This window comes from Garra rufa, chromosome 22, assembly GCF_049309525.1.
Source record: "Garra rufa chromosome 22, GarRuf1.0, whole genome shotgun sequence".
NCBI classification, from domain to species: Eukaryota; Metazoa; Chordata; class Actinopteri; order Cypriniformes; family Cyprinidae; genus Garra; species Garra rufa.
Window position 1 is genome coordinate 14,219,341 of NC_133382.1, and position 12,904 is coordinate 14,232,244.

The window sequence follows — 12,904 nt, forward strand, 5'->3', positions numbered from 1 at the left end:
TGCACTGGACACTGTGTTCTCCATTTTTTGTCTAATGAATTATCTGTAGTGCATATAGTATTGACTAATGTGTGTATGATTTGAAAGCTTTGTTTGATTTTGTGTACAGGTAAAATGGTTTTGAAGCGATTGTTTGATTTTGCCAGAAGAGTCAGGTGTTCTGTGAATTTAGTTTGAACATCTGGAATTGTGTTTTGAGAAAATGAGTGATAGTTTCAAGAAATGTGTTTTAGCAATTCAGAAAAACTGTAACAGTAATAAAAATAACTTAGGGAATAAATTATCATTATTTTTTGTTTACCTTTCAACTTCACCTTGAGGGAAAAAATAAAACCAACAAATACTGTTTTAAATTTCCAGTTGCATGTTTAAGATCATTCATTTCTGATAATTTTTTCACAGTATTTTTCAAAACAAGCTCAAAACTGGGAAGTCAAACAAATTCATCCAAAATGTTTTTATGTATTTATTTGTTTCTTTTTATTATTTTAATATACATGTACATATACATTTAACATTAGATTTAAATGAGAATTCAGATGGATTGTAATTTGCAACAACAGAACAACTCGAAGTAATTATTTTTGATTTTTGACTGTGCGTCTTTTAAGGTGACATGAGGGCAGAACACCCACAAGTGACATTGGCAACCTCTAGCAATTTAATTTCTGTTAGTGTGAACACATTTCAAGGGTGTGACTTGAAAAATCATTTTCACTAATCTAAAACATTCAGCATAGTGACAAAAATTTACTAACAGCATAGTGACACTAAATTTATTTTCATAATTTCTCAGTGAGAAAGAGCATACAGCTTTTGTGCCACACTCTCCAGTCGGCCCCTGTACTCCAGGTTTCTATAGTTACACTGGGGGACTCCGTCCATTCCATACAGTAGACCCCAGCAGCAGCAAGCAATCACTGCAGTGCTGTCACTATCTCCTGTAAAGAGAAAAGTATGGACAGGCTTAGTCCAACAGAAATTAATAGTGTGTATGTATATTTTTAAAAATTGTTGCAGTACATTGAGGTTGAACTTTGTTTATTGTATGTTGCATTTAACCTGCACAGGATTAAGTGATGTGGAAAATGGATGGATAGATGGATGGATAAATCTTTGTTGCAAAACACAACTTTTGCTATTATGTGTCTTTGTTTGACCTATCGGTAAGCGGTTAGTTATTTAGCTATTTAACACTTTAATAGTTAGCTATTTAGGTTAGCGTTGGCTAGTTTTAACCAGAGATATTGACGATATTAACAGACATTAATGTATCATTATTGTATCATGTTTAAACAACATGTAAAACTGAATTTTGCATAATAGGTGCCCTTAAATTAAGCCATGCATATGAGCCGACATTCTCTTGATTTGTATTTATCTGAAAGTGCAGTTATTCTGATTAAATTAAATTCTGAGCAAAATATTTGTAATTATCAGTTTACCATAATTGGGCAGCCCTAATAATTATAGATGTAATTACAAAATGAATAACAGATTTAATTGCAAGCAGGTCTTTTTAAAATATAAACATATTGTTAATAAGTGAATTACATGAAAAAACTAATTTAAATGTTAATATATAGGGAAGAGCTGTGGGGAAGTTAAGCCACCCATTGTTTCTAGGCAACATTAAACAAAATTCGTGATGTGACTACAAACATATGAAGAGTTATCTATTGTACTGTGATGAAGCGAGGCTCGTTGAATAATTGGTAATGTATGTAACCCTCGTTCCCTGAAGGAAGGAACGTAGACATTACGTTGACTGACGTTAGGGGTCTCACTTGGGAGCCAGCATCACCTCTGAGCATTAGAAGAAAAGGCCAATGAACATTGGCAACTGGAATTTGCATACCAAGCCACTCCCCATACATATGGGTATATACGATGGTGGCATGCATCCACTCATTCAGGTTTGTCCTGAGGAGCCGGGACCCATCCTATGCATTCAGCACAGTTCAAGGTTGTGACAAGAGAAACGTAATGTCTTCAGGGAACGAGGGTTACATACATATCCAAAATGTTCCCTTTCAGTCAGTCACGTTTAATATTACGTACAGTGTCATTATTGCAAGTATTCATATTATTTCCACACTTACACCTACATGTCGAGATGTATAGTTTATCCCAGCCCTATTTTTTTTTTACTACAAACTGTACTAAAATAGTTCATTCTAATCTCTAGTAAGATGACCTCCATGAAATCCTGCTCGACTCATGAGTTCCTCCCAGTCTGAGCCTGCTCCTAAGAGGGCATCCAGGGCGATCATTGGAGCATCATGACCACTTCGACCAGCCCAACCTGAAAGACTGAAGCTCTTATAGGTCTCATCTCGTTCTGCTGGCCCATACAGGTCAGGCCAAGTAACTGGTTCATTCCCCAGAGACAATCCTCTTAGATCTAAATACCTTGGAAGATAAGAAGAGAATGGAGAGATGAAAAATGGGTAAAACTTTACAATAAGGTTCCATTTGTAAGTGGGTTTAAAAAGCTGTTCATAAATGACTAATAATCTATTTACAAATGCATTATAAATAGCGCCACCCAGTGCGTTTACTTTTAGTTTGCATGCTTGGAACTTATCATGTATTCCTTACATTTGTGGGGAGCAAAGCAACATATAGCAAAATTCGAACAGTGTATTTTTCAAATAATAATAACAGATTGAATATTTGAAAAATCCATTATTTCATGTTTTGTCTCAGTGCATTTTAGAAAATGGTCTCAATTTCACAACAATCACTTATATTATGAGAAAGACTGAAAACTTTTGGAGAATTATGTTCTGCTGCTGAGAGGTGTGTTTCCCCTTAGTGTCTGGTAAGCAGTGTTGCCAACTCTTGCAAGCTAAATAAGCAAACCGCAATTTCAAAAACAAGCCCAAAACAAGCCCAATATTATTATATTTTTTATTATCATAACTATTATTTATTATCAATTGTTTATTATCAGTAAATGAGCCTACAACATAGTAAACTGAAACCTGAAACTGAGTTTCAAAAGCAAAACAGAAGTTATTTTACAAAAATCATGAAATTGCAACAACGCATTGCACAGTCATTAGGATAACAGGGGTAGTAAGATGTGGTTTAGGCTGAAATAAACATATACGACATATCAGCATCCATCTGTATATAGTAAACATAAACATTCACCTCAGAAACAACTTGCGTTAATTAGAATTACGATGTGATATAATGGCGCTAAACATATGCATGTGAATTACACGTGCATTGCTTCTCCACATTCTATATGAACTAAACTACAACATGAACTGATGACAAAAATCAGACATACAGTGATAACATTATCGCAATATGGCGGGTAAAGAAAGATAAATTAATTTACATTCATGCACGCACATTTATCACTCAATGAAGATAGCGGAGAGCAAAGAATGAAACAAAGTAAACTGGAACCTCTCCGTCGGAAATACCGTCAGTGCTCTGTACACGCACAACTCACATGCCCAATAACAAGACTACCCTTACAAAACGAATAAGGAATTTAGTACATAGATAATTAAATAAATTAGCACGATAGTATCGTGTATCGGCGATCTCACAGGCTGGCGATAGGACGATATGAAAACTGAGCATATCGCCCAACACTGTCAAACTGCACAATTTAGAGTTTCATGCTAGAACTTTGTATGTATCTCTTTCATCAGACTTTATTAGAGAGTGTTATCAAGTATGTTTATTTTTTTTTTTTTTTACATCTTTCTGTAAAATCCAAATCAAAGATACTGTACATTGTTCGCGCTGCTATGAAAATGATAGGACTGTAAGACTATCCCGGTATTCAGAATCTGTACGAGCAATGTAAATTGAATGAGGCAAAAAGGATCCTAAGTGACCCATCTCATGTACTCTATCCCTGTTATGAACTATTACCCTCTGGAAGAAGGTATAGAATCCCCCGGTGTAAGCAGAACAGATTTAGGAACTCTTTTATACAGTACCACTGTCAATTAGACTGTTGAATACTGATCACTGATGTTTACAGTATGCCTTTCTGTGCCTGTGTAAGTGGTTGATGTGTATAGTTGTAACAGGGACGGTCGGAGACGAGCAGATCCATTCGCAGCATTTATTAGATAAGGCAAAACAAAACAAACACACAGGGGCAGGCAGAAATCGTAGTCAAAACACAGGCAGAAAGGTCGGGGCTGGCAGCGAGAATCAAACACGGGAGGGAGTCCAGGAATCAAACACGGGAAAACAAACACGGGAAGAAACGCTCAGAAATGCAGCCGGGGCAATACAAGACTTCGCGAAGAAGCTGAGTGTGAGAGTGGCTTAAATGCAGTCCTAGAAATGAGGTGCAGGTGTCAGCGGTAATCAGTGCAGTGAGAAACAAGGAGCAGGTGAATGCAGTGATTAGTGCAGTGGCTTGTGGGGAATGAAGTCCATGATGTGTAGTGCAAGAGTTTATGATGACAGGACGACTCAATTCATGACAGAGACCCCCCCAAGGAGCGGCTTCCAGACGCTCTAACCACATAATGAAACCGGAGGGTGGTGGAGCAGAGGCGGAACAGGGGGAGGGATGGAGGGCCAGGTCCATGTGGGGGTAATGGAGCTATGGACTGAGGCGGGACCGGCGGAGGGAGAAGCCATGGTGGAGGAAGGGTTGGCTCCTCCATGGGGCCGACCGACGGAGGTGGAGCCGGTGGAGCCCGAGGCGGAACCGGAGAGTCGATGGTCCTGGGCGACACAGAGGATCCGGAGGGCCAAGGCGGAACCCAAGGCTCTGGCGACCAAGGCGGAGATGGAGGTCCGGAGGTACACGGCGGAGCCGGAGCGACAGAGGACCGAGGCTGTGCCCGCGGGAGGGAGAAGGTCCACAGAGCCGGTAGGACGGAGCGACGAGGCGCAGCCGGAGGAGTAGAGTCCAGAGGCGAAGGTGGGGCGACGACCGACCAGGGCGGAGCCGGAGGGACGATAGAGCCCGGTGGAGCTGGTGGACCGACGGCCGACAGCGGAGACGAGGGAGCAGAGAGCCGGGGTGGAGCCGCAGGGTCGGAGGGCCGAGGCAGAGTCCAGGACTCTGAGGCTGGAGGCGATGGTGAGGGATCCTCCAGCCAGGACACAGATGGAGAATGGCAGACCCACGGTAACTCCTCTGCACCAAAGGTGGGTTGAAGGTGAGCCGAGGGACTGTCAGGAGACAGAGGTGGTGGGACTGGAGCAGTAGAGAGGGTGGGTGGGAAATTAGACAGTCCATACATGGCCTCCGTGGCCAGAACAGGGAAGACAGGAGTCTCAGGAAGGCTGGGCGGAACCAGCATAGGCTCTGGACGGCTGGGCGGAACCAGCATAGGCTCTGGAAGGCTGGGTGGAACCAGCGGAGGCTCTGGAAGGCTGGGCGGAACCAGCGGAGGCTCTGGAAGGCCGGGCGGAACCAGCGGAGGCTCTGGGAGGCCGGGCGGAACCAGCGGAGACTCTGGGAGGCCGGGCGGAACCAGCGGAGACTCTGGGAGGCCGGGCGGAACCAGCGGTGACTCTGGGAGGCCGGGCGGAACCAGCTGAGACTCTGGGAGGCCGGGCGGCACCAGCGGAGACTCTGGGAGGCCGGGCGGCACCAGCGGAGACTCTGGGAGGCCGGGCGGCACCAGCGGAGACTCTGGGAGGCCGGGCGGAACCAGCGGAGACTCTGGGAGGCTGGACGGAGCCATCTTGGCCGGGGAATCAGGCTTGGCGGCCATCTTGGCCGGGAACTCAGGAACGGCGGCCATCTTGGCCGGGGACTCAGGAACGGCGGTCATCTTGGCCATCAATTGGTCATCTTGGTCATCAATTCAATAAAGTCCATTGCATACTCCTCAACAGACCGCTCACCTTGTTTGAGACGCATGATCTGTACTGTTGAATTCGTGCTGGAACCGGATGACACCATACTAGCTGCTGGATCCTTGTAGTGGTGAAGTCTTCTGTCACAAGGACGGTCTGAGACGAGCGGATCCATTTGCAGCATTTTATTTAGTACAGACAAAACAAAACAAACACACAGGGGCAGGCAGAAATCGTAGTCAAAACACAGGCAGAAAGGTCGGGGCTGGCAGCGAGAATCAAACACGGGAGGGAGTCCAGGAATCAAACATGGGAAAACAAACACGGGAAGAAACGCTCAGAAATGCAACCGGGGCAATACTAGACTTCGCGAAGAAGCTGAGTGTGAGAGTGGCTTAAATGCAGTCCTAGAAATGAGGTGTAGGTGTGAGCGGTAATCAGTGCAGTGAGAAACAAGGAGCAGGTGAATGCAGTGATTAGTGCAGTGGCTTGTGGGGCATGAAGTCCATGATGTGTAGTGCAAGAGTTTATGATGACAGGACGACTCAATTCGTGACAATAGTGTATATGAATATTGTTTTTCATTTCTAATGTATCAGGTTTTGTCAAAATGCTGGCAGTCGAGGCTGTCACAGATTTCCCTGTTGGGGACAATAAAGTATATTTCATTTAATTTTTTTCAAAATTTAATGATACCCAGCTCTAGGTATTAGACACTTCCTGTTTCTCATTTCTCACCATCATTTCTTTGCCATGACTAAACTATTCTAAATATCAAAAATCCTTTTGCAATTTATCATCCCCAGTGTCTTGAGGTCAAGCTGAACGAGTTTGGGGGCAATCAGATGAAAACCCTACGAGGAGTATCTCAAATTCCACAGTATGCACTTTTAACAACCCTAAATAGCTCACTTCATGTTGGGCGGATCATTTGACATGCAGTACTAAAGTTGTTTGGCTCATTGAGATCTATATGTGTACCAAGTTTCACATGTACATGTGCAAGTATGTATTTATTATTAGCCGAAAGAGCTCTTAAATCTATTCTGTACAAATACTGTGTAAGATTCTATAGTGCATTGGACTCACTACACTATAACGCAACATTTATGAAACAATACTGTGAAGTTTCAAGCCTGAAGCAGTCTGATTTTGCCTGACGTACTGTGGCTAAATAAAGTGTTTAAAAAATATAAGATAAAATCCAAAGTAGTGTGGTTTTGTCTGATGTACTGTGACAGTGTTACATTTTAAAGAGTTTAATCTAGTGAAATTTAAGGACACTAGTTTAATCTAGTGAAATTTAAGGGCCAACGGAGCATGGCCATGTCCGAAACAGTGTAAAAATTTAGTTCAGAAGCCTGACAGTGTGGCTGTATTACCCAATTGCATTCAAAGCACAAGCGCTGTGAATAATTAGACTTAAGAACAGGTATCTTAAAGTAACTAGGCAATGTTCAGTCAGTAAAGGAACAAAGCCTATTAAATTGCTGAAGGTGATTTAGTAAGACTTTAAGAATAGAAGAAGTGATTGTAAATGTTTGTTTAAAGTGACAACTACACAGTTAAAACATGCCCAATTCAATTCAATGCATTATATTTTGCAGCATATTCTTAAACAATTTTGGAGCTGAATAAAGACATTGCCGTCATTAAAAAGGCAGCTATAAAAGTCACTGTTGAGCAGTAAACAGGCATTTGAAGGTACTGGTGTCTCTGGAGTTCCAAGAACCCAGAGAACATGCAGACTCAAAGTAGTGCATAAAGCTGAATTTCAGTCACCTCTAACCAAAGCTCACAAAAGAAATGTTTACTAAAAACAAATAAGGAGGTTATTTAAAAAAACACTTTCTTTGGAAAACTAAATTCTAAATGTTTATTTTACTGAAATGCTACTCATTTGCTACCTAATGATTTGAAACAGTGTATTGCAGCAAAGTGAAGCAGCAAACTTCATCATTCATCTTGAAGATCCTGTTTCCCCAAAAATCAACCGCAGAGAACTTTACAAAGCTAACATCCAAGAAAGAGATATCAACACTAAAAAAATAAAAATAAAAAAAAACCTGGACAGCTGGAGCATCAAGCTGTTATTGGAAATTTTAAACTGTTTCTACTAGCCAACTCTAAATTTCTAAATATGGACTTCAAAGCATGCTATAATGCATTAAATGTTAATAATTAATAATGACTAATAATAAAATATATAACTGTTTTTTTTTGTGTAAACACTTTAAAAATAAATCAAACAGTCTGATATTCAGATGCTTTGAGGTGGTGGGCAGAATAAAAAATGTAACATTGTGTTACTGTATAAATACTTACAGACCTAACATTATATGTATTCAGATCAAAATTGTCCAATAAAATCTCTGTGATAATACAACAGTCTACCATTATATTCAGATTTTTACCATTTCCATTTTTCAGTAAAGTAGTCCCAGTCATTCTCAGCCTCTGTAACAGCATATCCTGCAGACTTAACAAATGTTTTTGCAACAAGACAAGCCTCCTCCAATAAACCCAGACCCCAGGTTGTAATTGGTCTTCGCTGGACTGCATAAGAGGTGAACAAGGCTGAAGCCACAGCTCCAAGGAAACCGGTTGGATGAGGATGGGTCATTCTTCCAGTCTCCACAGCAACCTCAACCAATGAGGACAGCTGATCTGGACGAGGATATCTTTGAAGCAAAGACAATTAGATGTACCCACTAGTACTACCAAATATCTGTGAAAATACAAAAAGGAGCATGTTTCACCCTCACCTAAGGCCAATGCACATAGACCTCATGGCTGCTCCACAACCTGTGGCTTCTGGATTGTATGGCACCCTGTAACCCCCTTCAGTGCCTGGGCGCAACTGTGCAGTACCTTATGGGAGAGAAGTAAAAACAAGATATAAATATAGCTGCAAGCAGCGATGACGGGCCCGAGCCGTCAGCGCAATCGCCATCCCGATAGCATCAGGAAAATGGTGCCCAGCAGGCACATGCATTCACAGTAACCTTCTGGCAGTTTGGATTTAAAGGTTACAGCAATGAAAGGGTTACACTTTAAGATCAACACACAGACACACACACAGAAGGAGAGAACAATATATAAAATGTTGGCAACACTTTACCATGCAGTTTCATTTGTTAACACTGGCTATATTAGTTAACATGAACAATGATTAAAATAGCATTTATTAATGTTAATTAATATTAGCTAAAAAGTATTCATACATGGATTAACATGAATATTTTAACAAATATTTACAATATATATATATTAATAAATGCTATAGAAATATATTGTTCATTGTTAGTTTGTTAGTTAATGCATTAACTAATGTTAACCTAAGACACTTTATTTTAAACTGTTACCAACACTTTTTATGATCTACAGTCATTTTATTTTATTTTATTTTATTGATTTAATGATTGAAGCATTTGTGAAATAATTATATACAAATATATTACCAGTAAAGTACATATGAACTAATTTTATGTATTTGTTTCTTATTCCAATTAATTGAACTGAGCAGTAAATGGTCAGACTGTTGCTACTGCTATCAAAAACATAATTTTACTGTTATGCATACTGCTATTAATTAGTCTGAATTTCTATGGATACTGCTGCTATACTCTGTGAAAGTATTAGAATTACTGTATAAAACCAGCTGAATAAACAAGTAATTTCCAAATTTAAAAGTACCCCACTATTATACTGCAATATACATGGGGTACTGATCTGAACTGAATTATTATTAGTAGTACGATCTTTATATTTCTGCGGGAGCGGCCACTGCTGTGGCACAAGGGAGGGGCTCCGGTGGGAGTGGGCACTGCTGTGGCATAAGGAAGGGGCTCCAGCGGGAGTGGGCACTGCTGCGGCAGTGGGGAACTATGGATGAGGTGGCAGTGAGGAGATGTGGAGGGGGCTTGAACGGGAACTGCAGCGGCAGTGGGGAGATGTGGCAGGGGCTCCAGTGGGAGCGGGGGGTGGTTCCAATGCCAGAGCATTCGCAGGAATTGGTAGGGGCGTGGCTGAGGCTAGTGAGAAGGGAGAGGGGCCTGGGGGGGCGGGGGGGGGGGGGGAGATGGCTGCCGGAACTACTGGCAGAGGTAAGAAAAAAGGCTGTGGATGGGTCTGCACCACTAGCGGAGACAGCCTTATGCTAGCGTCTGCTATGGAAGCTGGAGGAAAAGGAAAAGGGGTTACTAGTAGCGTCAGGAAAAGACTGAGATGTGTGGGCCTGTGTTGCAAGTGAAGGCAGCCTCACGCTTGCCTTAGCTGTTGCAGGTCATGGGAAGGGAGTGGGGTTTGTGATATCCTGAAGAGCCTATGTAGTCTGCACCGCTAGTGGAGGCAGACTCAATCTAGCGTCTGCTATAAGAGCTGGAGACAACTGAAAAAAGAAAAAGGGGTTAAAAGTAATAGGAGGTTTTTAGGGTTTTGAACATTCTGTAACATGAATATATGATGTGATATTGTCAATGTTATTTGTTTCTTTGGGCAAACAATAAAAAAGTAACAGGAGGAAAAAACATGTGAGGGCCTGTGTTGCAAGTGGAAGCAACTTCACGTTTGCTTCAGCTGCTGTAGCTGTAGGCCATGACGTTTGTGACATTCAGGGAAAAATGGCTGAAAGCCTTGCACTAGTGTCTGCTTTGGGAGCTGGAGGCTGCTGAAAAGGAAAAGGGATTAGGGGTAGTAGAAGTCTGAGATGTGAGGGCCTGCGTTTGAATGGAGGGAAGAGCGTTGTGGTTTTCACTCGCTCCAAGAGTGATTTTAAAAGAGCATAAATCTGTAAGAAATGCAGCGATCCGTAGGAAAAATAACTGCACACAGACTGAAGTAGTTTAAGTCTTTGGTTCTTTTAATTCTGATGATTTGGCTCACATTTAACAAAAACCCACCAATTCACTATCTCAACAAATTAGAATATGGTTGACATGCTAATCAGCGAATAAAATCAAAACACCTGCAAAGGTTTCCTGAGTCTTCAAAATAGTCTCTCAGTTTGTTTTACTAGGCTACACAACCATGAGGAAACTGCTGATCTGACATTTGTCCAGAAGACAATCATTGACACCCTTCACAAGGAAGGTAAGCCACAAACATTCACTGCCAAAAGCTGGCTGTTCACAGAGTGCTGAATCCAAGCATGTTAACAGAAAGTTGAGTGGAAGGAGAAAGTGTGGAAGAAAAAGATTCACAACCAACTGAGAGAACCGCAGCCTTGAGAAGCAAAAATCAATTCAAAAATTTGGGTGAACTTCACTAGGAATGGACTGAGGCTGGGGTCAAGGCATCAAGAGCCACCACACACAGACAAGGAATTTGGCTACAGTTGTCATAATCCTCTTGTTAAGCCACTCCTGAACCACAGACAACGTCAGATGCGTCTTACCTAGGCAAAGACGCAAAAGAAATGGACTGCTGCCCAGTGGTCCAAAGTCCTCTTTTTTCAGATGAAAGCAAGTTTTGTATTTCATTTGGAAACCAAGGTCCTAGAGTCTGGGGGAAGGGTGGAGAAGCTCCAAGGTGATCTGTGCTCCCGTCACATGTCACAACTAGCCCGCCATCTCCAACTTCAGACTTGGTGTCTGCAGCATGTGAAATCGCTGCTCACTATTCACTTTCCGGGCCACCTGAATCGTGAGGCCTCACGACAGGTCACATTCCACAGAGAACGGAGACTCCATCCACCGATGGTCCAGCTGATATGGAAACGGTTCGGTGAGGCCCACGGTGATCTGTTTGCCTTTCATAAATTGACCCATTGCGCTCTGTGGTACTCCATGACTGACACTCCTCTCGGTACAGATGCACTATCGCACAGCTGGCCCAGGGGTCTATGCAAAAATGCGTTTCCCCCAGTGGACCTCATTGCACAGACTTTGTGCAAAGTCAGGGAGGAACAGCATTAAATCCTCATGGTCGCCCCCTACTGGCCCAACACTATTAGCATCAACCCTTTCCTGGTGGATTCCCCTGAGGAAGGACCTTCTTTCTCAGGGGCAGGGCACAATTTGCCACCTGTGTCCAGATCTCTGGAACCTCCACGTCTGGTCCCTGGATGGGATGAGCTGGAGTTCAGAGACCAGCTGTGATAGACACAATTACTCAGGCGAGAGCTTCTTCTACGAGACAGCTCTGCGCTGTGAAGTGGCACATGTTTACTAGGTGGTGCGCCTTCTGTGAGAGGACCACAGAGATGTTGCCTTGGGACAGTGCTTTCCTTTTTACAACAAGGCTTAGAAAAGCGCCTGTCTGCTTCCATGCTTAAAGTTAACGTGGCTGCTTAATATGTGCCCAAAGTTCCCACTACTACCTTCAAGGACCAAATGGTGAATTTGCAAGCATTTCCCTATAAGGAGGGAAACTCAGCCTTGTCTCTGTTATGTTCGGTTCACACCTTGCACATTTATTTGGAACGGACGCAGGATTTCAGGCAATCTGAACAGTTCTTTGTCTGCTTTCGAGGACAGCAGAAGGAGAACGCTGTCTCTGAGCAGAGAATGGCTGACTGGATTGTGGAGGCCATTCTCAGGGTGTACCAGGCCTAGGATGTGCCGTGTCCACTAGGCATTAGAGTTCATTCAAACTCGGGGTGTTGCTACATTTCAGCACTAGCTCACGGTGCATCACTAGCAGACATATGTAGAGATGCGGGCTGGGCTACACCCAACACCTTTGCAAGGTTCTTTAACCTCTGCATGGAACCGGTTTCGTCTCGAGTGTTCGGTAACAACAGGTAAAATCTTGACAAACTGGGTGGGTGTAGTGTTTGCGCAGCACCTGTCCCCTGACCATGTGATAAAGTGCACTCTTTTGTCTAGTTAACTCTATTTAACATGATAGTGGGGTTCGGTAGAACTCATTACTAAGCCCATTACTCAAGCTGCTGCCCCCTTCAGGTGAGCCCTTGTAACGTGGCTAGTGGTACGTATGTTGTGGATGCCCTGACAGTGTCCTCATACGATGTGTTCCCACTGTTCAGTTCCCCTATGAGTGAACTCAGTGTCTTTCCCTCAACAGAACAGGCTCTGTCTTTGGTCACTCAGGGATAGGTCTAGGGGAGTCCCTAGGTCTATTTCCACACGTTACCTCCCTTTGG

General features: G+C 42.8%; 1 protein-coding gene across 2 annotated transcripts in view; it reads right to left on the reverse strand.

Moving 5' to 3' along the window:
• Nucleotides 1-442: 442 nt before the first annotated feature.
• The window catches only part of LOC141297361 (ADP-ribosylhydrolase ARH1-like), a 115,966-nt gene continuing 103,504 nt past the window's right edge, over nucleotides 443-12,904 (reverse strand). For both annotated transcript variants that reach the window (XM_073827778.1, XM_073827777.1), the window contains 4 exons: nucleotides 8,565-8,670; nucleotides 8,214-8,480; nucleotides 2,198-2,412; nucleotides 443-941 (listed from right to left, as the gene is read on the reverse strand). In XM_073827778.1, coding sequence (XP_073683879.1) covers nucleotides 793-941; nucleotides 2,198-2,412; nucleotides 8,214-8,480; nucleotides 8,565-8,670 — 737 coding nt within the window. In that variant the 3' untranslated portion in view covers nucleotides 443-792. The remainder of the gene's footprint in view (nucleotides 942-2,197; nucleotides 2,413-8,213; nucleotides 8,481-8,564; nucleotides 8,671-12,904) is intronic.